Source organism: Manis javanica, chromosome 13, assembly GCF_040802235.1.
Source record: "Manis javanica isolate MJ-LG chromosome 13, MJ_LKY, whole genome shotgun sequence".
NCBI classification, from domain to species: Eukaryota; Metazoa; Chordata; class Mammalia; order Pholidota; family Manidae; genus Manis; species Manis javanica.
In genome coordinates this window covers 62,209,741-62,236,568 of record NC_133168.1, presented here as the reverse complement: position 1 = coordinate 62,236,568, position 26,828 = coordinate 62,209,741, and the positions used below count along the sequence as shown (strand labels likewise).

Genomic DNA, 26,828 nt, shown 5'->3' with positions numbered 1-26,828 from the left:
TTTAACAACTGATCGTAACTGATTTACACGCATACTAAGAGCGTTTCGCCTTTCTTTAAAGACTAGGAGTTGAAAGAAGATAGGTACTTGGCATCCAAAGGCTAAGAAGGGCAGGAGCCCATGAGCGGCACATTGAGGTTTTCTGTTTTGTTTAACTATAAATGTAAGGTAGCATTTGGCAGGCTACACGCGATCCCAGAGTGTGCCAAGAACTTTCCTATGGAAAAAAAGAACCGAAGGCAAAATTAATGATCCAAGCATTAAAGCTCCGCAGTGCATGTGTGCACTCCACATCTAAAACAGACACACTCAGAAAGAAAAAGAAAAAGTCTGAGTGCCATTGTCACTGTGAGGCATCTGGTCCAGACTCTCAGAACTGAATCTTCAGAAAGGAGGCTGGAAAAAGCAGCGCGTGGCCGCTGGGGGAGGGAAACCTGAGGGTACAGGGAGCAGAACCCATGCCTGATGAAGTCAGCCTCTGGCAGGAAAACCCAGTGCTGTGGCTGGTTGTTTCTCCTCTTCATTTTTTTGTTTTTTTATCCAAAACAACTTGCAGTTAAATTACCAGCCCACTTGAGTACAAAGAATCTCTTCTGATGCAGAATTCTAAAACTGACAGGCATCACGAGAAGCTCTCCTGACCAAAGGGAAAAATGGCTAATTTGCTCTTTAGCTGGGGAAAAGAAGTAAAAGAGGATATCAAATCAAAATATGTCTTAGAAATTAAATAATCACAGTCAGTAGAATATCTGCCATCTAAACACATAGTTTAAAAAAAACAAACAGGCAAGAGAAAGGAAGAAAGAAACGGGGTACATTCTTGAAGTCCACTTTCCGCATACCTTTTCAAATTTTGTCAGCAATTCCCGTAAGCTGAAGTTCAGACCAATCATCGTCCAGGAGCCCTTGAAGCCTACATCTTCCCGGCAAACTTCCTTCACACAGCAGCGTTTAACTTCTACAATCTGTATCTTTCCTGGCTATACTTTAAAATCCTTTGTAAAATCCTTTACAAGCCTTGCCCTTGAGCTATGGTCCATGAGCAGCAGCAGCTTGCGCTGGGACATTTTAGCCACCACACCGTAGGTCCTTTTTTTCATGGACTTCGGAGTTCACAAGAAATAGCCCTGCTTCTGTAATTTCTGGTAGCTGTGCTCCACGAGGCTGGCATGGTCTCCTTTTTCTCTGGGAAGCCCAGGATTCCCTTCTGCTCACCTCACTAATGACCTGCAGCTCACAACTGTTCTCTCCTGGGCCCCGAGCTTAGAGTTTGGTCTCAATTACACACAGCAAAAAAAGAAGCTATATCCTGGAAACTTGCATGAGAGAAGGAAAAAAAAAAAAAGCCAAGTATTACCAACTTCCTCCATTCAGACTGGTTTCAGAAAGAAAGAGAGAAAAAAAAAATCCTGGGTAAAGAGCCAGTTTTCAAAGAGCATGACTTATGTAGAGTTCGAACAGCAAGGAGTGTACTCTTGTCTGAAGAAACACCCAATACGGGACAAGAGGCCACTGGTTTGCTCTCTCCCAGACACCGGCAGCCTGCGTTGCTATGGCAACCACCAAGCTAGTTTCAGTCCTTTTCCCTAGGTCAGGCTATGCCTAAAGGATGCTGTCAGTGCAACAGAACTAAGTTGTTTGAAAAGTTGTTCCATCTGTCTGGAGAAAAGTTCCAGCAACGGATCTTGTGGCCCCCTTTACAGTTTGCAGCAGGGGCGGGCAGCCTCAGTCAGCTTCAGCAACTGATCTGACAGTAGTGTGGTAATCCACTCTCGCTCCAGCAGTTGTTTATTATTTTAATCAGCATCCTCCCTTCCACCACCCCTCACACAGTTTGAAGTAAGGCTCACTCCCACTTCCTGGAGGCCTCCCTGCACCGAACTGAAGCTCGGTGTCTCTCAACTTGTCTTGATCCAGAATGGATCAGAGGATCCACATTTCAATTTGGAGCCCACCCGTGGGGGTGGGTGTACAAAACAAAAGGAATCGCCAAACTAAATATGTGTGATTAGTGGTATCATTTTTAAGGCTTTGACAGTAAAGTGATGGGGAAAATACTTCAAAAGGAAAGCTTTTTGATATCATTGATACCACTAAAAGTCATTCAGACTGGTTTCATGTGGGGAATTTACCTGTTTCTGAAATAAAACTTAATAAGTGAAACTATTCAAATAATGTATTAACCAGGTACTTTTAAATGTGTCCTCCATTTTGATGTTAAATTATTACTGGCACTCAGAGAAACACCATCTTCTACCATGTTTTAAGTGTAATGCTTTAAAAGAAAAAGTTTAATCCAAAAGATATAGTCTTTGCATGGCCATTATGGGCATCACTTCAAGGCAAACATGACTGCTTTTGCTTTACATAGCTATTTGTTATGCTAATAAAAGTATGACAGATTTGTCTATACAAAACATATTCCTCTAGTTGTGTACAGAATTTCATCATACATATAAATGCTCTTTAAGGTGACATGATCACACATGGAATGATGTTAATATAATCATTTGGTTTTTTTGCATCAGGGCACAGAGCAAAGGAAAAAAAAACAAACCTGAAATTAGAATGCCTATCTCCTAGAAGGCTATTTGAATTACTTAAATATCAAAATCGTTATTAGCACTCGTGTGATCATATGGAGAAAGAGATTCCATTAACAACAGAAAAAATATAAAAAGCCTACCAGGGAACAGTATTCAATGTGGTTATTATTTTTGGATTTGCCTGCCATTTTTCTTTCCATTTCATTCCTAACTTATTTTCATATCAGTATTGCAATAGCATGTGTTTTACATATGCGGATCTATACAAAACTTAACAAGCTTTTAAAATATTTTCATCATTTATTCATAAAAACCAACATGTCTCCAGGGGCAAAATGGCTTTATGAGATTTCTAGCAGAATGTATTTTACCTTAAAGTGCCCGATTCAGAATTACACACAGACACTATTCATTTCAAAAAGAAGTGTGGTAAGCTAATAATTATCCAGAAACTTATAGGTAAAATTAATCTGTACAGTTTGTATCAAAAAAAGCATTGCCATTTGCATGAAGACATATCATCAGAAATGGAGCAAAGAAACTCACAGCAACTGCCCATGCTGACCCTGATCTGGGAGGGCTCGGGGGCCACATGCTGAGATCTTTCAGCGGCAACAAATAAACTTTTTACATAAATACAAGACAAAAGGAACCACCACCACCACCAGCATCACCAGCACCACCACCACCACCACACATAAAATAAATAAATAAAGGAGAGAGAAAAAGAACAATCTTTCTCAGCTGGGCAAACTTCCAACTACCACCCAGGGAGCTGGATGATTGTGATCAGAGACATGTGCGAACATGCAGTCCCCCGTGCACATATCAGAAGAGAGAACCAAATAAAAGCTCAGGGGGACAACAGAGAATACCAGAGTCTTTATTTAAAATAAAGTCTTATGTTTAAAGGTTTCTTAGACCATGACAACAATGCTACGTTGTTATGAGAGCTCCAAGTATCTTGTATCCTTAGACAAGGCTGATCTTTACGAGGGAAAAGAAGAGCATCCTGAGTATTAGGGAATCTTCCCAAAAGATCAGAGTAAGGGAAAGCTAATCAGCATGATCGGTACCATGTCCTAGAAGAGACAGACACAAGATAAGCAGAGAGAAAGAGTGTGTTTCCACGTGCAACTCCAGAGTGGAGTGTCCAGAAATCAGAGCCTCTCTACCAACTACCAGCTTCCCTAACATTTCCTGCAAATGCCCCATACCCAGTCTCAGAACAGACATCCCCTGCTCAGAAAGAAATCACTTTTTAGAAAGCTCCCTAGTTGCATCCATAAAATATCAAAACTAAAATATTGATATATGGAGAAAAGTATGCTCTGTATGGAACTATTCAAAGGAAAAAAAATTTAATTCTCACCTAATTTTAATAAAAGGGTAACTATACTTTCATTAAAACACTAGAAAGCATCTAAAAACACTTTTTGGGGCAGGGTATAACTGACATTTAAAAATGTTACTTTTAAAGTGTTAAAGACAAATGATTATTTATGTAAATATCGAAAGATAGTCTATAAAATTCAAGTAGTTAAATATTTAATATATTACTTAAAAGTACTGTGCTCTTCGGTAACTGAGTGACTCATTAGAAGTGAGAATTGTAAAATATAAATGTGAATTGCTTTCATAACTGTGAGCATATTTTACTATGTATTTGTTTAAAAGCTATAAATAAGAATACTTTCTCTCAGTTTAAACTATGTACAAAATATCATCTTGGTAATATACCTTACATCTCCATTGCTCTATTTTTACAAGGCACCTCTTTGATACATTATCTCCTGTAATCCTGTAATCATTAAAACAAAAACTAGAGGCCCCCAGTGAAAACAATACATCACCAGAGACTTAATAAATTAGATAATGAAATTTGAAGTAGTTGACATTTTGCCAGTCTAAACTTGTGTGCAAATAAATTGTGCACTAATCCTTAAGATGTAGAATAAACATAATACTAACCATCCCTATAACAGATCAACGCTGAATATCCTAAGATTCTCCAGCTAAATAAGCCACATCTCAAACAAAGACACACATAGTTCCATGAGAAAAGGAAGGTTACAGACCCACAGAGAAATCTGTATCTAAATTACTTAATAAAAACCACATTCCATTGCCAAGATGAAGAGAGCTAAATGTATATATGGCTTTGACAAAATTTTCAAAGGCTAGGCTAATTTTAAAACTTTTGATGCTAAAAACTGTATTTCATTTAATTTGTTAAAAGACGGCTTACTAATTTAGCAATTTTATTAAGGCAGTAAGATATTCTTGAGGGTTCAGTCAAATATAAGCAAAAAGAGTGGTTGAAATGCTTTGCTGAAAAACAATTTATCTCTTACCTATATAGTTGATCTTAAAATACCCTCCCCACTAAACATAGAGTTGAGACGTTTAAGAACTGTAAAGAGTTTTTTTATGCAAAACCTAACAAATTTCTCTTTATATTGGCCAATATGAAAAAGCAAGGAAAATGGAAAAGAAAAGAGAAGAAAAAGCTTCTTGGGAGCTTCTAAAGTGAAGCATATGGAGGTCAATAGGTGATTACAAATAAATCGGTACATCATGACTATTCAAACTGAAGTGCTTCAGGCATGGGTAGGAAAATTTACTTGTTGTAAACCCATTCAGACTTAAGGAAAGATCCAGATTATAGTGTCTTTGAAAGGAATATACACAATTCTCCTTTTCATAACCCTTCGAACTCAGGGTTTAAAATTCAAAAATAAAATAGCTTCAAGACCCTAATCGTGATCTGGGATTTCAATTCATTTTCTGCTGCTGCTTTAGTTCTGTGAAGCGGAGACTACCCAATACATTATACAGCTTTCTAGTTAACATCAGCCGGCAACCAAGGCTGTCAGCTGCTAGCTATTTAAAGTAATATACAGCCCTAAAGGGCACAAGGTTCAATCTGAAATGGAGGCCTGAGCCCCTGATGATAGGCGGAACCCTCTTTTTATCCCAGGAAGTTCAGGCAATATGCGTTATACACAAGGAATTATTTTTAATGTTTGTCTCTTCAATAATGCCATTTACTTTGATAATTATATAAGTGGCAGTTGGAAAATAAAATTTTAATTCATAAGAAAAAGATTCAACTTTATATATTTCCATAACCTAGAGCCAGAAGATTCTACGAGTATTTTTAAAGGCATGAAGAGCTTTTTCATCTTAAGGGGAGTGGATGGGTGGGATAGGGGTTGAGGAGGAGAAATGCCAGCTGATCTGCTTCTGAACCAGCCAATCACGTGCAAGGATTGGCCTTCGGCAACCTTGTAAATATCTAATCATTTGGAGAGCATTTTATTAGGTGACTAAAAATAATGCCAAGACGAGTTAATGTTTCAAAACCATATCCTTCCAAAAAAATACGCAGCATCAGACAAGAGTGAAACCACCTCGGGCGGCTGAGCCTCACTATTCCAGATGTCTACTGCAGCCCAAGCCTGTGGGATAAGCAACTAAATCACACAGGGCTTTGGAGAAGATTCTTGAAGGTTTTCTGAAGACTTTGAAAGGCTTTCCAACTTTCCCCAGCTCTACAGATTTAGAAAATTAAGCCAAAATTAAAATACAGAGTTTAATGACAATGAACATTAAACCAAGATAAATAAAAACTGAAGGCACTCTTGCATTCACAAGTAAAAAAAATTGGTACTCTTCCCCAGAGGGCATTGTTCCTAGAATCTGAATATGTATTTAAGGAACTGGACATTGGGTGAACCGAGAGGAAGTTCAAACTAACCCAGTGCGATCAGCTACGTTTCTGTGTATAATAATACTAAGCAGCAGGGCTTTGCTGAAACGTGCAGGACAATCCATTAAGAGCCCAGTTGAAACTTCAACTCTGACCCATGCTCCTTGCCATTTTCCTTCTTAGCATCCCTTTTGGAATTTTCTGCAAACAAATTACACCCCAAACCTCTCTGACTCCCCAGTCATGATTCACCCTTACCAGTCTCACCAAAAAGCAGTCAAAACACTTAACACATGAACCACTTATACTTAGAAAGATGGCTCCGCAAAAAGACAGACTGTCATCCTTTCCCAGCCCTGAGTATCTTTAGTTATATTTATTTTCTGTGCATTTTTTTATCTCACTTCCCTCATATGTTTACTCTGAGCAAAGAGGTGTATATTATATCTTTGTTTCTCCCAAAAAAGTTTCCAGTAAAGTATCAATGGTGAACCTAGGCAATGTACTCTGCAGTTCGTAATAAAATTAGTAGGGTGATTACAGAAAGAAGAATTCTGGGTGTGATACAATTAAGTTTAGCCATTAAATTTCCTGGAGATTATCAGAAGCAGCAGAGTTGACTTTTAAAAATCTGTCCAAGTGGGATGGGGGATAATTTAGCAATATACATCAACCATTAAAACACATATAACCTTTGAGTCAGATATTGTATCCCTAGGAATTTAATCTGCAAATATATGTATAGATATATGTACAAGGATGCTCAGAAAGTCCTATCTGACATAGCAAAAAAATTTAAAACAATCTAACTGTCCATCAAGAGGCACCTATGTAAATAAACTATGGCAGATTCTCACAATGGAATGCTGTGCTATTATGGATAAGAGGGAGACGGTTTCTATGGGCTGATAAGAAATAATCTCTAATATATATGTACATATGTATGATACAGTTACCTAAAGGTATAACATATGAAATACAGAAAATAATTCTGGGAAGATATGTAAGAAGACAGCAATGACAGCTACCTCTTAGAGACTGCAGATCTGAATGTCTAGAATGGGACATTTAAAATTTTTTATTTGTGTGAAAAGTTTACCACAGGTGCACATGGTACTTTTTCCACACAAAATTAAATCAATAAATAGATGGAAAACTCCCAAGCAAAATACATTTATCTTTCTAGGTAGATATTTATTTTTAGAAAATGGTGCATCATTCAGTTTGAAGGTACATGCCACCCGAGAAAATCATTTTTGTCTTTGAAAGTTTCAGAAGTGTCCAGGCGCCAGATGGTCTGACATTCTAGCAAATCAGCCCTCAATAAAAACAAGCCTTCAACAGCAGTGGGCTGGGCAATGGTAAACTTCTCTAAAGAAGACAAAGATAAAGCCTTTTTGTTCTAATAAGTTACTCTATAACTAGTAACTCCAGTTTATTTAGATAATAACTTTGTATCTAAATAGGCATTATATAATTCAAGCTATTCTCTTTCCTAGAAAACCAGGATTCTTACTGTCATCTAATACTATGTCATTCTATGGTATAAACATTTTGGAATGTTATAAAAGCAGTTAATATACACCCAAAAAAGAATACCTAGCCTAATTAGTTCAAGGCAATTGAAGCATCACTTCATCTTTCAAATTGGGCTCAGTGATCCACCCTGAGGGGTGGTAGGGTAAGAAAGACAGGGTTTATAACTGGCTAAAGAGATGCTGCAATACAAGTAGCAACTTTGTTCATGGATCCAAGCTACAGTGGTGAGGGAGAAAATCCCATGGCCGCTGCCCCGTTGTCACCTATGGAGAAGGTATGCTTAGCGTGCTATGGAGATTACTCTGACGAAATACTGAAGGAAACGTACCACTACAGGTTAAGCACCCATCAGACACAGATCAGGCACATTGCTGTTTAAAGCTAGCTCAAGTAAGGGAAGGGGTTGGTAATCTCTAGCTCTACAGGAAATCTTGCCAAACCAAGGAATCTTAAGCACATTTAAATTGAGAATTTGATCTAGCAGGTGTTTTAACTTTAATATAAAACTATGGGATGATTATAAAGGAATAGAACCTTGAAAAGCACAATCTAGTATTTGCATATAAAATGAGTACTGGCATCAAAATCATAACCTTGGGAACCTAAATAAATATCCAAGTGATGTTTTTATTATGCAAAACATTACTTCAAGCTGCCTATATAATGAGAGATCCATATACTAAAATTGACCTCATTTTTCGAAGTATTCTGCCACTTCTACCAAAATTATAACCCTCATTTAATCACTAGACTTGATCACTGGAATAACTGTTGGTAATGTGCAAAAAGCAAATATGCCCTCATAAGTTTAAGGTTTATCATTAACCAGGAGATTCAAATCACCATACATGACATTAAATATGCTACACAGACTACATACTATTGAAAAATATGAAACTAATTTAGAAACCTTAAATGCAACCTAACGCTACAAAATATTTTGAAGAATATCGATATTCTTTAACTTATTCCATCCCATCTCTATTCCCATCCCAGCACCATTGGTTGTCCCTTTTTAGCTGGGGTGTATTCTTTTAAAATGTCTCTTAACTACCTTTCATTCAACACCACACACTCACAGAAAAGACTATACCTCAGAAAACCAAAAATTTATATCATTAGAACATAACTTTCTCATTAGAAATTATGAATCAGATCATACAACTACTATAATGGTCTAAAAAGCAATATAGAACCATTTTAATAACACAAGAAAGTAATCATGTTACATATGAACTAGATTACTTATTTATATTATATCCCAGCCATAATATGTTATGTCTTTCATGGGATAAATAAAAAAGAATAAAGTTCTTGGAGTCAAGGGACCTGGCTTGTGATTTCATCTGTAACACCTAGTTCTTGACCTAGAAAAAGACACTTAAACCTTTGTCTGGACTTGGATTTTTTTTTTTTTTTTTTTTGGTTAGATGATCCTCTGGCACTTCAGCAAACACTCAAATACTCTTACCAAGAAAGACATTCACTAGTGCTATATAATTGGTCATTAGTTTCAATAAGAAGTCACTGATAGTTGGATAATTTTAATTGTAGCACAGTTAAGACTTTAATACTATTCTATGCATTACCAGGAGTGCCTGAATTGGATTTTCCAGTAGTGAGAGTTGAGGATTCTACTGTTTTCATATGTTTCCAAAAAATTAATAAAAGCTGTGAAAAGCATATTACAACAGAATATTTTGAGAAGCATGTGTATGCTTTCTTAATATTTCTGCATATTTTCACCAAAAATAGTCATGTTTTGTGCTAACCTTGGCTATTATAAGCAACCAATTTTTAAAAACAAATAAATTATTAAAAAGTTCCCTGATCACTATTAAAAAGCAATATTAAATACTAAAATATTCATCACCACCTTAGTGGAATGGCTTCTGAAATAGCAACACTTCTTATTTTGTTCACTGATGTATCTGCAGAGATTACAAGAGTCCGTGACACAGAAAAAACAAGACAAAACAGACTTAGTGAACTACGAATCACTGTCATCATAAGCTCATAAAATGTTGAAACTTCACACAACTTGGAATCACCAATGAATACGCTTAAATTACCAATTACTTAAAAACTAAAATGTCTCTACTTAAAAAATATATAGTAAAAATAAAAAAATAAAATAAAATACATAATTTTTTATACTCTTGCTTCAGTTCTCTCACCTTCTGAAAGGATTACTTCACACCATCCTTCCTGATTCTCTATTTCAAATTACCTTGTGTCCTATTATCATGACAAACCAAAGTATATTCTCTTCAAAAACTATGTTAATCAAATTGTCATTTATTTTACCTCACCCTCTATTTCCTCTATAGAGCTAGCATAATAATAGCTCATTTCAAATGTAAATTAATATGACTTTTTTAGAACTCTTACAGGATATACACTTACACCAGGCAAGCTGAGTTTAGTCCATAGAAAGCACTTAATAAATAAAACATTCCTTTCCCGCTTACAGCTTTAAAATTCCAACGTTCTTGGTACTCGCATTCCTGCCCCTCTACCTTTCTTTAAGTGTTCTTCACATCCCAACCCAAAAGACATCTAAACTGCATTGTAGCACTGTCCAGTAGAATTTTCTGCGACGACAGAAATGTTCTCTGCCTTTGATGTTCAACAGAGTAGTATGCCTACTGAATATTTGAAATGTGGCTAGTGTGACCAAGGAACTAAGTCTTGGTTTTGTTTAAGTTTAATTAACTTAAATTTAAATGTAAGTAGTCACATGTGGCAAGTGGCCTTGCTATAATTCCAGGCATGGTTTCCTCACAGTAGTCTCAGTGATACGCTTTTCTAACTTTCTCTACTACACACTCTACTTTTTCTCCATTGACAGGATTATTTTCTCTTAAAGAACAGCCTCCCTTTTTTCTGCCCAAATATAATCCAGCCACCAATGTCCACTGCAATTTCCACTCCACTCCTATTCAAAGTTCTGTACTCTAGCTTTAATTCCATTTCCTATCCACATGGGTCACCTCCATTAAGCTGTACTATTATCCTACTCTATTTAGGTGTTGTTTTGTTTTGTTTATAGCTCCTTTTGTCAATTTGTTTTACCTTCCCTCTAGCCCCTGGAGGGAGTAAGCTCTTTGAGAGGAGAAGAAAGTTGATTTTACTTGTCCTTGAAATGACCTACAGAATACTAAACATAACAACCATTGTTGAATAGTTTTTAACTGACAATAATAAAACAATTAGAATTTATTAAAATGTTACTTTTTCAATTCTCAATGTGACTTTACAATTGAGGAGAAAGCCATGATCCTGGCAGACACTTATACATTCACAAGTGTACCAAACTAGTTCATTGAATTCAACTTTCAAGTAAAACATTCTAGGGGTTATTTTAATCCATCTTTCCATTTTGTGAAAGGATCCTAATTTACTCTACAGATTTTGCACTTATCTTACTCAGAAATGTCTCCAGTGAAAGAGAGGGTCCAGTCCTTCTGTAAACCGTTCAAGCTTAACTTCTTGACAGAAAAAGATAATTATAGTGTATTTTTAAAGTCATATTTTAAATTGTAAAAGAAAGTGCTGCCCTCTTGTGAAATGAGGTAGAAGATTTATCATTTCACTGGCAGTTGAGTAAATATTGCAAAGGGATGAAAAGTTAAACTTTAACATTAAAACAAAATAGGCTTTATCTCAAAATTGTATTATTTCCCCTGAGGTCTCTCCCTCCTGCTGCTGGTTAATATTCCAACCGCATGAGGAATGGATCATCGGGGTGAATTGCTCACAACTGTACTGTAACTGAAAAATAATGAGTGACTGGAATATTTTCACTGTAACAAGAATGAAAGATTGTAATTTTTTAATATTGTATTACTAAGAGGACAATGGGAGCAAAAGCCAAGAAAGGTACAAATTAGTCAATGATAATGTGGGATGTCCCAAGTCAATTCACTTTCTGAGCTTGGGCAATAGTTTAACCTGTCTTTACAGATAAAGTATTTTAATAAAATCCAAACTGCATAATTTTGTGTTAAGACTAATGGAAATTAGCAGAGGTAAAATAATTAGCATAGTCCTTGTCACATGTTAAGTGTTTATTCAAGATTATTGAACCGTTAGTAATATGTTACCATAAATAAGATGGCATTCATAAGAGGCATTTTAGCAATACAGTCCCTCAGGAAGTCTAATGATCACAATATATGTGGTCCTTTATTTGGGCATCTATTATGTGGCACAGGTACTAGGTACCATTAAAAGAAGAAATGAAAGTAATAGTTGACGGAGCTTACATTCTGAGCTTTCAATGAAAATACATGGAAAACCATTCTATGATTTCATGAACAAATGAGAGAAGATTCAGAATTCACATAAATGACTACTATCAATTCCTATGGGCTTTAAGGATCCAATTAAACCTCTCAGTTTACTTACGTGACAAATAATAGATGAAGTCAATTTTAAAGGGACCGAGAACTAGAATGGGGAGGAGGGGAGCAAATTTAGTGTTATCCCATAGTGATTCCTCTCTTTTCAGAGTGCACTTAGAATGAGATTTTACTTCCACTCCCATCCTCTCATCCGGGATAGGGTTGGAAAGCAGATGAGAGGTCCGCTGGGAAAAATCACTGAGCGAGACTAGACTAAACGGTCCTGCCTCTTCCTCCAACATCAGCAAACATGAGTAATTCACAGAGCAGTTTTCACTTAACCACCACATTGGGACACACATGTAAATAGTTACATTTACATATGAATATTAGGAACAGGTGTGCCCATGAAAGACTGTGTTTAAAATTTAGAGCGTTCTTTGATTTCATTCTCAGCATTCTAAGGGAGTTGTCTATATAAAGTAATCTTCAGGAATTCTTTGGTAACGTAGAAGATCTTTTGTCAAATTAAAAGTCACCCTCTGATATTTGTTTTAGCAGTTTGAGTTTTTATGCATGAGACGTTTTCTTAACTTGGGAAAACATCCCGTTTCTTGATTGGTATTATGATAGAGAATAAAGGAGTGTCTGGATAGTATGGTGAAACATGCCTTAAGGAAGAGTATGGATCTGATATTTAGTAATATAATACATTTTGGTATAGCTTCCTTAAAAAAAATTCCCTTTTATAAATAACCTATAAAAATGCAGGAATGGCAATCATGCTGTTCTATTATTCAAATTAGTTGCCTCTCTGTTCAAATAGCAGGCAGCCACAGAGGAACCTAGTAACATTTTAGTGAGCTAACTGGAAAAAAAGTCTCCAATTAAATGTTAAGGAAAGAACATTAACATGCACATGATTTATAAGACTTTAAATTAAATAATGCTTTTATTTTACTGGATTTAGACAAAAGAAATATTGACTCATCATACACTTAAGGGAATGCTTCTAGCAAATAGAAATGAATGTTAAAAAGGTAGGAAAATACATGCCTCTATAACTTTTCAAGCTGAAGAGAAGTGCATTACACTATAACCACTAATTTTCTTCATCTTGTAGAGGGGGTGGAAGTTTGACAATGTGACCTATTAAGTACAGTAAAATAGAGGAAGTCAACCTAAGTCTTGTTACCATGTATTTAATCAGGTAAAACAGAATCTGTTCAATGACCCGTATTAAAGATCAACAAGAGAAGGTTTTCAAGTCCAAAGCATAAGAGATATGCCCCCCTCCCAGCAACTTGGGCTAAATAATAAGATTTCAGTAAAGGTGTCTTCATTCGATGTGATGGGCCATTGAACCCCATTTTGACATAAATTTTTTTAAAGAGGTGCTTTCTCCCTCCGACCCTGTCTGGCAGTCAGCTCCCACTTTCTGCCAGAGTCAGAACCCTGCTCTCAGTAGCTCAGAACACTCACATCGCCAACACAGTGGTCTACACGCCTCGCCACCTCGTGTTTGGTACTCTGAAGCCACAACAGCCTCTCTGTTCAGCATAGATATCTTGATCACCAATATTAAGTCTGATTTCTCTGGCTCATTTATTTTATTTTATTTTATTTTATTCAAATTCTTATGTCTTTCCTCTAATAACCCTTAAGATTCTGTCTCCTGTTATTAATCCAAGAGCTAAATTTGGACTATCTTGTTGACTTGTATCAACCACCTTATTAATACCGCAAAGCACCATTCTACCATGTGGATTATATTTCTACCATTTACCTAAATTCTTGTATTCTATCTATTATTTTCAAATTGAACTAGGAGTTGAGTTCCCAGGAGAAATACAAAAGTTGTTTTTGGAGCCATTTAATTTAAACACATCTTCCAAACAGAATACTTTATAACTAAACAGTACCTAAGTTCCAAGATTCTTTAAAAAAAAAAAAAAAGGTAAATAAGAATTCAATTTAATCACTGGCATGGATGTATTTCCAGGTCTTTAAAGAATTCTATGACAACTGGATTTGAATTTGGTATCACTATTTACTGAAATGAAGATAAAATTGATTTCTCTGAGAAACTAAAAACTATCAAATTATAGCTATTTTTTAAAAAATAAAACACTATGGAAAAATATGACTAAAAAACTGCCAGGGAAGAAATATAAATTAGACCTCTAAAAGGTATGACTAATATATAACCAAATACATAATTAAACATATACCCAGCTATCAAATTTTCCATTTTTAAAGCTCTTTGGGTTATTATGAGGATAGTAACAGTTTATAGAACTAAATAATATCACATTTAAAATATATTTTTTAAATTCATAATCACTCATGTGAGAGCTCATTAACTTTGAATACCCTCATATTTTATATACCAAAGCCTAATTCAGTTCAAAAAATTATTGACCTATATGTATAAAGATCTGTGTTTTGGATCTCTGTATCCAAAATTACATTTAAATGTCAACCATGTGAACTAGTCAGAGAGACTGTTTCAGTACAGGTATATACCCCCACTTTTTAAAAGTTAAAGGTAAGCTAATTCACTGCAAATTTTCCTGATTCCTGATTATATAATATCTATTTAAGAGGCATATCCCTTAATGCATTGCACATAATCTATGCAAATGTAATCTATGCAGGGAAATCAATATAATAAAACCATACCAATATTTATTCCCCTAATTCTGGGGGGTTAATACACTTACATTCAGAATAAAACAAATGACTGCTTCATGCACTGGGAGATATGTCAGTGTTTTGTTTTGTTCTATTTTTAATTTTCCCAAAACAAAGAGTGCATTTCCAGTTAAAAAGATAAGAAAGTTATAGAGTAACTATAGTTTACTATAGTTATAGAGTTCCTTGAGAGGGTGAAGGAGGTGGTTAGATTTGTGACATTTTATCTCTCCACTGACTCTCTGTCACTAGGGCTTAAAACAGTTGCAACTGAGCATTAGTAGAGCAACTTGTCTGAATGGGAGGAAAGCAAACATATAACTCAGAAGTTAGGAAACATTCCTCCCAAGCCCCTCAAAATGTAACAGCTTTGCTTCCTGGGATTAGAGTTAGAAAAACAGAAGATTGCATGACAAAAGAAACTGATTATGGTGAAAATAAGATTAGCAGGAATTTTAAAGAGAATGTCTGGAAAGATCTAAATCTGACTTGGGCAACTAAAAAAAAACCTGAGCTTTATACAATATGTACAACCTCTATGGACCTCACTACAGACTAAATCTACACCTGTAAAATTTCCTGGATCATAATATGGGGTATTTGTATATGTAGGATAAATCTAAAGGCAAATTAGCTGTAAGAAAAAAAGTTCAGAACACACTTTTGCAGCTTTTTAACTGAGTCAAAAATGGCTAACCCACACACACAGTGTAATTAGCAAAATATCATCTTTTCAAAAAGGGACATTCAATCTATGCCTTGAGAGCTCGTTAACTTGAAATAAGTCCCAGTCAAAGACAAACAAGTTTTACATACCATACTAGATTTTAATTACAGCTAAATACAGTCACTAATTATATATTCATGTAAACACCTGTATTGCCTGTGTTAAGATTCCTGAGTAATAGGATTTCTGTGAACCCAAAAGCATAAAATCAACCAATCACAAATTAATTACTTTATCCATGGAATTATCCAGGTTGAGTATTTTTTCCTTAATAACTGAGTTCTGCTCAATTAAATTTACTGAAAGCATAAGACAAACTCAAACTCTAAAACTGGCATTTTGTTTAATCATTTAATATGAGCATGGTATCTAGAATCTGTAATTATCTTGGAACCAAGGAATAATTTCAATAATGGGGTTATTATCATTAGTGAGAATGGGGTAAGATCTCTAGGATACTAACATTTAAAGGCATCATTTTTAATTCTTCCTCAGTTCCAGAAAAGAAAATTTTCTTACTTCACTTTATTTACCTAGTATGAAATAGATATTTTGTGTCCAAGAACTTCTAGTCTTTAAATAAAAGGGAGTGGGGGCTGGGTGGGGGAGGGTCACTGGAGATGGGAACTATTTCAACTTCATTAAATGAAAATAACTCTAGTACATTTTGGATTTCAAAAACAAAGATTAGAGTGGAGAAGCACCTCTTTTCAAAACATTTTGATCCATAATATAAATATTGGGACCATGTTGGCAGACTTTCATACAAACCCCTAATAACAACAGTTGTTAAAATAAGTATTTATATAGCAATTTTCATAAGACTAGAGCTTTGAACAAATAAATTGTACCCATGATTATATACTTCCCTACCTCAGATGTGTATGTTATAAGATGTTCTTTAAGGGATATAAGAGCTAAACATTTTTTCCCTGGCAATTTCTCAAGAAATTGTAAGCTAATAATCTTAGTAGAGAATAAATATATTATTTATCATACCTGTTGAGAAAATAGATATAAAAGAGAGTTTAGACGTTAATAAGTAGTACATTGTCACAAATATTTTCAAGCTTAACAGTAACTATAAATTTTCTGAGGTTCTTAAGTATTATATAATAAAGGATGCCCTCAATGTATTATGTATGGGGTAAGCTTTAGAGGTCCTCTAATCTATCTTTACATGATAATTCAATTAATATAATGATCTCATATTATTATTAGCATGATCATTATAACCAATATGATTCCATCTATAATACACTTATAAGTATCTTCCAATTTCTATATGAACATTTAACACAACAGATACTGCTTCTCAATGCATCAGATTCTAAAATTTTTTGTTACATTAAAGCAGAAAAAAGGTACCTTCATTATATGTCTTATTTTCCTCCTCTTTTATATCATAGACAAAACTCAAAAGATGACCCTTCCTCTATTTGAATGTAATTATCATAACTCCCTCAGTTTTCTTTTTTTTTTACCCTAACATACTTTCTTCCACTAAGCTATTTTCCCCTGTTCCTTTTTGGTGCTAGATTTTATCACTTTAGCTTAATGTTGCCTGCATAATCTCTATCACATGCTGGAGCCTTTCTTAGGAGTAGAACCTCTCTCTCCTTCCACTGGTAATGCCTCATGTTCCTTTGGCCAGAATAATGACAACACATTCTTCAGAACTGTCTACAGACGATCATCTCTGGAAAGTCTGCTTTGACATGTCAAAGCATGATCAAGTATGTCCCACCTCCCACATAGAAACTCTCATAGCAGCATCATGCACACAGCCTTAATACAACACATGCCACCTTGTCTGTTTATATGGCCTCATGATGCAAGAAATATTGAAAGTAAAAGCAATAAGACAAGAAAAAAAGAAGCAACAGGACTTGGTATTTGATTGACTGATGTGGGGAGTGATGGACAGAAAGTATTCAAGAAAGATACCTAAATTTCTGGCATGGGTAGCTGGCAAGATTAACCAAAGAACAGAATACAGTAAGAGAAATGCATTTAAATTTTAAAATGTCCATAAAACCATCGACTTGAATGTCCAGTAAGCAATTAGACATAACAATTTAGAGCTCAAGGACTATTAGGAGGTAAAGATTTGGGAGCAAATATCAGCAAATAGAAGAATCCACAAAGTGAAAACGAAAGAAGTTTGAGGACACAACTTTGGGAAATCCATTAAGTATTAACAAAGGAAAAAAAACAACAAAGCAAAGAATATCCAACTGCAGCAATAAAATTAAGAGTGTGTGCTACATCAAGAGGCGAGAACACTGGAAAGAGAGTATTATCTCTTTAATAGAACAGAAAGATAAAATCAGGTGAGATCTGGGAAGAGATAAGCAGTTAGGTCATCAATGACCCCGGCAATGTCAATCTGGTTGTGGCTGAGGCAAAAGCTAGACAGGATTATTTTGAAGGCAAATGGGAAGTAACTGCTGTCAAGACAATATGAGTAGAAACTGTTTTGAGAAGTTTATGAAAGAATGATGAATGAATGAATGAATGTCACAAAACAGCTTATCCTAACCTACCCATCAGATACTAAAAAGTAAAGTTGGCTGAGTTTAACCACTGATATGCAATGTAAGAATAGTAATTCTGGTTCTAGCTCTTTTAATGAAATAACTGGAACCCTAGCACTGAAGTCACTTGATGGTGATAAAAAGGCCAGTTCACCTCATTGCCCTTTAAAGGGATCACAACCAAGAGTCACAATTTAATACATGATCAATCTTTCATTCAAGAAAAACAACATACACACACACACCCAACTTCCAAAAATAATCTTTTCACTTTTTTTAGTAATCCAGAGCACTAGTTAGTAACTCTGATTAACTGAAAATCAATTCCAATCATATTTTCCAAACAGATATATCCTAGACCTGAATCCCCAGCTAAGAAAGTGGATACTGTGCTACTAAGAAATTCTGCATGCAATGGCAAACAAGGACAGATTGATGTAAAGTGATTTCTTTCACTGTTGAACAAAAATTCTGGTGATTCATCATCTTTGAGTCTATGTTTAAGGGAAGCACCTAAGGTCTAGAGATATGCAGTCCCAACTCTAACAAAATCAATATTTACCAGATTCAAAATAAAACTCTGCCGAAATCTTCTGCATCTGTGGATGTTTTGTTGCCCTTGTCTAGCTTGGATTAATACTTAGTCTACAGGCACACACCTGATCATCTACATTTGCTCTCTTACAGCACTAAACTATGTTTTCTACCTTTATCTTGCATCTACCTACCACTTCAGCATTTTATTTAAAAAATAATAATAATAACAATAATAATAAGGGAGAAATGTGGGATTCACATATAAATCAAGTATAAAAATCAAACGAATAATCATAATTGACCTGATTGTTTATAGTTCATGATGCGTGATCAAAACCGAAAGTTTCTGTGATGACTGCCCTTGCACTGTTCACCATGTAAGAACTTATTCACTATGTAAGAACTTGTTCACCATGTAAAAACTTGTTTGTTATGCTTCAGAAGATTGGAGACTGTTGAGAATTAGGCTTGGGGTTGATTAATGATTGTGCATTGAGTCCCCTATACAGAATTTTATTGTTGTTAACAACCATATGATCAATAAATATAAGAGATGCCCTCTCAAAAAAAAATAAATAAATAAAAAATAAAACTCTGCCAACTGAGAGAGAAACACCAAAAATAAAATATATTTTCTATTTTAATATGGTGCCAAAGAATAAAAACAGTATAATTTACATCAAGGATGATGACAGATGCGCAGGGCTTACCTTAAGGATGAAATGGCCACTGTCTTAAAAAAAAATTACCCTACACTTCATACTTGTTCAAAATGTTTCAACTAAAAAAATCACTGGTGTGTTTTTCTTTTAGTAGTGCTCTCAGATAAAAAGCTTTCCTGAGCTTGTGAACTATTAACCCTTTGGAGTGCTTTGGTACCAACTATTATTTTGAAAAAGCAATTTGCTAAATATTATATTGATATTTAAAGCTTCTGAAGTACTGAAATCATACTGAGTAGCATCCAACAATATCTGATGCATAAGATCAATTCTTTATTCACTAGATTGTTTAACAGCTTCACATAAAGAAGGCATAATAAAACCCCCTAAAATTTTTTTTGAAAGAAAGAAGACAAATTAAACCAGAAAACTGGGACGATAGTAGGCTACTATAATTGAGCAAAAGCAAGGGGGTCCTGGCAATTGTAAATGACTCCAGAGCAACCTAGTTGCCAAAGAAAGCAAAAAAGCAAAAATTAGTTACATCACGATCCACTGTGATTACAAGTGGGGGGAAATAAGGCAAGATGTTGAAACATACGTAATGTATAGAATAACACCATTTCTTCTTTTTGTTGTTGTTAAGTCTGTGACTATAAGTACTTGCATATATATATTAAAATTTTCCAGAAGGCTATAAAGGAAACTCCTGCACCAAATATATATATATGCAAGCACTTAGTGTGGTACTTTGGAGGTAGGGAATCACAATGCAGGAGATACTTCACTTCATTTATAATATTTACACACTACCATATTCATGTTTTTCTCACAAGAAATGCATTATTTCATAATTTAAAAGTCTAATGGAAGTAAATACAAAATAATAAGGAAGATAGTGAATGGCAGTATTAACCTAAGGGCCAAGTCACTGCTTTAGATTCTGAACATGATAACATAATAAAAAGAAAAAAGCATATGCTTTCAACTACATCACTGCAAAAGAGTACCATCAAAAAACTCAGTGTTAAGTTTATTAGTTTGGAATCAAATGTAAACATAGCTCGAAGCAGAAATTCAGTCATGTTCTTTCACAAAACCAGTGAGAAACAGTATAAAGGAGAAAGAGTATGTGAGAAAGAATGAATGAAGAGAAAGGAAGAAGGAAGAGTTATTTTCAGAATGACTCACAAGAGGCAAATGCAAATCCAAATACATAAAATTCTATATTGCAACCACTATAATCCCAAGTTATAACACCAGAGTAAACTATAAAAATGAATACAAAACATGTCTGGAAATATGGAGAAAAGAACATTTCTACTGCTGAAGTCTATCTTCTGTATTATTTCATCATTAAAGGAAAACTTTCTTGGAGAATCCAGTTGAAAATGATTAATCTCATTACACGTGTAATGAAGTCATAAATCAAATCACAAGAGTTTGCATTTCAATAGAAGGGAAGCATTTGTTAATGGCTACAAAATATTACATCTCAGAATTTTCTATTTTTAAAAGTAGTATCATACATACTACCATTTTCAAGGTAGTTAAAATTTATACATATAAATTATAAGCAAATGTCTATCAAAAGTTATCACCTTCTAAAATAAAAGGTAAGAAAATAATTATCTAAGAGGTCACAAATGAAGAAATTTAGAAGTAGGATTTAAACATTTTAATAATTTGGATAGAAAAGAAGGGTTGGATATTAATAATTATGAGAGGTCTAATAATTCAGAAAACATTACTGTACCAAAAGGAAAATGTAAAAGGCTTTTTAAACACCAGTCACAAATGACTGCAGATTTTATGTTGTGAGTTGTACTTAAAAACTGTTTCACGCTAGGTGACAATGTTCCCAAATATATACAAAAAAAAATAAAAATGCATTAACAGGCCTAGCAATTCTACTCCTAGGTAGAATACTCAAGAGAAATGTAAAAATATGTCCACACAAAAACATGTGCACAAATGTTCATAGCAGCATCATCCATAATAGCCAAAAAGAGGAAGTAACCCAAATACCCATCAACTAATTAATGGATAAGTAAAATGTGGTATATCTGCATTGGAATACAATGGAATGTTATTCATCAATTAAAAAAAAGAAACAGCGGTACAAGCTATAACATGGACAAATCTTGAAAACAGGATGCTAAGTGAAAAAAGTCAAAAGACTACAAATTGAATCTGTTTATATGAAACATGCTAAATGATAAATCTATAGAAAATAAAAGTATACTTGAGGTGGCCAAGCTCTAGGAGAATGTGGGCATTAGGAAATGCTGCCAAGAAGTTATGAGATTTCTTTTGGGGATGACAAAGATGTTCTAAAACTAGACTATGGTTCTAAAACTTGTACAACTCTATGAATATACTTAATACCACTGAATTGTAGAATTAAAAAAAGCAAATTACATGCTATGTGAATTATATCTCAACAAAACTGTTCAGAAAAAAAAAAATTCCCTGAAGCAATCTACATTCAATGGAATCCCCATCAAAATTCCAATACCTTTTTGCACAGAACTATAACAAATAATCCTAAAAATTGTATGAAATTACAAAAGACCTTGAATAGCCAAGCAATCTTGAGAAAGAACAGAGCTGGAGTCATCACATGCCCTGATTTCAAGCTATATTGCAAAGCTATAGTAATCAAACCAATATAGTTCTGGCAAAAAGACAGCATCAATGGAAAAGAATAGAAAGCTCAGAAATGACCCCAGGCATATATGGAATAAATATTATGCAATTAATTTATGGCAAATGAGTCAAGAATATACAATGGGGAAAGGATAGTGCCTTCAATAAATGGTGTTGGGAAAACTGGACAGCAAGATGAGAAAAAATGAAACTGGACCACTATTTTACACCATATATAAAAAAGTAGATCAAAACGGATGAAATACTTGAATGTATGACCTGAAACCCTGAAACTCTGAGAAGAAAAAAGGCAACGAATTCCTTGACATTGGTCTTGGTGATGATTTTTTGGATTTGACACCAGAAGCAAAGCTAACAAAAGGAAAATGGGACTACATCAATCTAAAGAGTTTCTGCACAGCAAAGGAAACCAACAACAAAATGAAAAGATAACCTACTGAATGGTAGAAAATATTCACAAATCACATATCTAAAAAGGGGTTAATATACAAAATATATAATATACAAAATATATAAAGAACTCATACAACTCAACACCAACAAAAATAAACAACTCAATTTACAAGTGGGCAAGGGATCTGAATAGACATTTTTCCAAAGAAGACACATGTGGCCAACAGGTACATGAAAAGATGCTGTACATACAAATGCACAGGAAAACCACAATGAAGATATCATCTTACACCTGTTAGAATGGCTGTTATTAAAAAGATAAGAAATAAATGTTGGTGTGGATGTAGAGAAAAGGTAGCAGTTTCACATGGTTGATGAGAATATAAATTGCTGCAGCCACTATGGAAAACAGTATAGAGATTCCTCAAAAAATTAAAAATAGAAATCTCATATGCTGCAGCAACTCCACCTCTAGATATTTATCCAAAGAAAACTAAAACACTAACTTGAAAAGACATATGCACTCAAGCATTAGTTACAAATAGCTAAGATACAGAGACGACCTAAAGGTCCACTGATCAATGACTGGATAAAGGAGATGTGTACTATGTATATACGATGCAGTATTGTGCAACCATAAAAAGAATGAAATCTTGCCATTTGTGACATCAAGGATATACCTGGAGGGAACTATGTTAAGTGAAATAAGTTAAACAGAGAAAGACAAATACTGTATGATCTTACTTGTATGTGAAATCTAAAACAAACACATTATTAATAATGTGTGTAACTGTTGAACCACTGTGTTGTATACTTGAAACCAATAAAATATTGTCTATCAACTACACTTCAATAAATAAATGAAAATAAAATAAAACAATCAAACAAACAAAACACACACACACAACTCATAGATACAGAGACTGGTAGTTGCCAGAGGTGGGAGGTGAACAACATGGGTAAAGGTGGTCAGTTATAAAATAAGTAAATCATGAGGATGTATCATATAGCATGATGGCTATAGTTAAAATGCTGTATTGTACATTTCAAAGTGCTAAGAGAGTAAATCTTAGAAAGTCCTCATCACAAGAAAAAAAATTTGAAATTATGAATGGTGATGGATGTTAAGTAAATTTACTGTGGTGATCATTTCACAGTAAATACAAATATCAAATTGTTGTATACAAGAAACTATTACAAAGTTGTACGTCAATTACATCTCAATGAAAAGAGTTTTAAAATAAATAAAAACTACATTAAGTCAACCCTCCTTCATTGGTTTTGTTGATCTCAACCTCACAAGCCCTATTTCTAAGCCTACACTGCATAAGCAGAGAGAATCTGAACCACCCCAACCATGCATCTGCAGGGAATTAGTGCAAAGTCTTCTAGTTGTCATCCACATGGCAACTCTAACTAGGGATAACCAACAGACTTCCTCCAAAACACAGTCTCAAAGTGACAGGCAGATGAAGTGCTCCCAACTGACATCAGCGCTTCTAGTCCCAAATACCTCAATTTAAGATACTTCTTGGTGTTCTAGCTGTCAGGATTCTTCTAAACTCCAGTTCTCATGGGCTATTTACCTAATGTATAGGCTCTGTAGTCCTGAGTTGTTGACTACAGTGAAGACTGCATGTCCACAAATCCCAAGCCTAGACTTGTCTGTCCCCTTGTGCTTTACCCATTGGCTTGGACAGTTGGGCCACTTCGCATGATCCTCCAGTTTGCCTCAATGTGCCTGGACAAGGGGAGGTGCCCTGGGCAATCTCATCTGACTGCCAGGTTGAGCCCCTCTGCTCAGCTGTGCAGCTGGACCTCTATGTGCAGACTGAAGGCCTATCACTGCCCTACCTATCCCCAGAACCGTCCACTTCACTAACAGACACTATACTGACAATGCTTTAGATTATAAGACAGTCAAGTACTGATGAACTATTTTATGACAACTGCAAAAAAAGATTTTTTTCCATTTATTTTCAGTTTCCTGGAGTTGAATAAAACCATTTTGAAAGAATGTATCAGACTGAAGAGAAGAAAAAGAAAGAAAACTATCCAAACAGATCATTAAGATTATCAATCCTTCAAATAGAACTCAGAAGAATATTCCTTGTAGTACAGCACATTAAATGGTACTGTTTCTTTTGACAATTATTCTGGTGACTATCTGAAAGAAACTATGTGTTCAGTAAGATAATGTCCTCACTACAAAACAATGGATAATTCAATGTCACACTTCTAAGGAAAAAAATACACTTGTGACTAAAATAAAGAAGCCGTGAGTGCCGCGAGTTATATTTAAAGTTTCTTCACTCCTTAAGAAATGCATTATCTGACTTAGAAGGTAAAAGAATTTATTATGTTACCAATTTATTTTGTTAAGTGCCTCATTGAAACATGCAATGAAATATTGGCAAAGAATGGTTCTGCCACATATTACTGCTTAAAAACATACTTTAAAAAAGTAAAAGTTCAGAATACAAAATGATATCTATTATTACACAGCGTCTCAAAACATTTGTGGAAACTAATCATTGGTGTGTTCTCATTATTGTTATAGGGTGGAAATAAATATGTTAGACTAAATATTAGCTGCCACCAGAGAAGTGAATTTCCATGGTTTGGTATTAAAAAAGAGTGTTTTACAAAATAGTATATATTGGCTATAAAGAAAGACCACTGAAGGGTCAGAGGACATGGGATCCATGTTCGCTGTTACCTCATTCCTCATATTTCTGGAATTTCCCAAGGAGAAAATAGTTAAAACTGTAGCTCAAAGAGGATTAAAGATGGCAGCATGAGAGGTGACACACAGGCCTCCTCCTAAAACTGCATATAATATGAAAATATAATTAATACACCTAATCTTGAGAGAGCAACAGGAAAGAGGACTGTGCCAGACCGTATACACCTGGAGAAAAAAGAGCAAACCTCACGGAACAGGATAACTACCAAAGCTGTGTCCTGGCAGGACACAAGCCCCTCCCCTACCCCAGCTCACTGGTGGGAGGAAGAGAAATGGAGCAGGGAGGGAGTGGAGGCCTGGGCCTGCTGAATATCTAACTCTGGAGATCTGCTCTGGGAGCACAAACCTACATTTCATGGTGCTTTCATGAGACTCTAGTGATTATGGGCTTGGAAAGTTAGAGAGGAAGAATTCCTGGGGAGACTGGGATTCCGGCTGCTTGTGGAAAGCAGGGATCCATATCCGGCTGCTCTGGGACAAAAGCTTATACCTGTGTGCCCGGCCCACTGGCTCAGGCAGTGGACACAGGCACAGCAACCAGGAGGTGGGGAACAGCTCTTTCCTACCCCCAGGCACCAGTACCGCTCCCCTGCGACCCCTGACACTGCTTCAGGGGCTGAGCAGTTCCAGAGAGTAGAGCTTCTGGACACTAGAGGGCTCCATAAACAAATATGAAATACCAAAGACCTGGTTCAGAGTAAAATTAATATAACCCCTGAGAAAGATGACATGGAGCTCATGACTCTTCCTGAAAGGGAGTTCAAAATAAAAATCATTAACATGCTAATGGAGGTACAGAAAGATATTCAAGAACTCAGGAATGAATTCCAGTCATAGATCCAATCGTTGAAGAGCACAATGGAGGGAATTAAAAGCAGATTGGATACAGTGGAGGAGACAATAAATGAAATAGAAACTAGAGAAGAGGAATACAAAGAAGCTGAGGCACAGAGAGAAAAAAGGATCTCTAAGAATGAAAGAATAGTGAGAGAACCGTGTGACCAATCCAAACGGAACAATATTCACATGATAGGGGTACCAGAAGAAGAAGAGAGAGAGAAAGGGATAGAGAGTGTCTCTGGGGAAGCAATTGCTGAAAACTTCCCCAATCTGGGGAAGGACATAGTCTCTCAGGCTATGGAGATCCACAGTTCTCCCAACACAAAAGACCCAAGGAAGACAACACCAAGACACATAGTAATTAAAATGGCAAAGATCAAGGATGAGGACAGACTGTTAAAAGCAGCCAGAGATAGAAATAAGATCACATACAAAGGAAAGCCCATCAGGCTATCATAGACTTCTCAGAAGAAACCTTACAGGCCAGAAGGGAGTGGCATGATGTATTTAATGCAATGAAGCAGAAGGGCCTCGAATCAAGATTACTTTATCAAGCAAGATTATCATTTAAATTTGAAGGAGAGATTAAACAATTTCCACATAAGCAAAAGCTGAGAGAACTTACCTCCCAAAAATCATCTCTACAGTCTATTTTGGAGGGATTGCTGTAGATGGAAGTGTTTGTAAGGTTTAATAGCTATCAGGAGAGGTAATAAAATCACAGTAAAGAAAGTAGAACAGTTAATTACTAAGAAAATGCAAAATTAAATTAACTATCCTGAAAGTCAATCAAGGGACAGACAAAGAATACAGAGTATAATACCTAATATATAAAGAATGGAGGAGGAAGAAAACAGGGGATAAAAAGTAAAGAACCCT

At 35.3% G+C, this 26,828-nt stretch overlaps 1 protein-coding gene across 13 annotated transcripts in view; it reads right to left on the bottom strand.

The window, feature by feature from the left end:
- The window catches only part of UTRN (utrophin), a 454,961-nt gene that overhangs the window by 147,709 nt on the left and 280,424 nt on the right, over positions 1 to 26,828 (bottom strand). Inside the window, exon 1 of one of the 13 annotated variants that reach the window (XM_073219709.1) lies at positions 843 to 1,664. The exons of 11 other annotated variants lie outside the window; for them this stretch is intronic. In XM_073219709.1, the coding sequence (XP_073075810.1) occupies positions 843 to 893 (51 nt within the window). In that variant the 5' untranslated portion in view covers positions 894 to 1,664. Of the gene's footprint in view, positions 1 to 842; positions 1,665 to 26,828 lie in introns of those variants that run through there. One more of the 13 variants, XM_073219708.1, reaches the window with a different exon arrangement.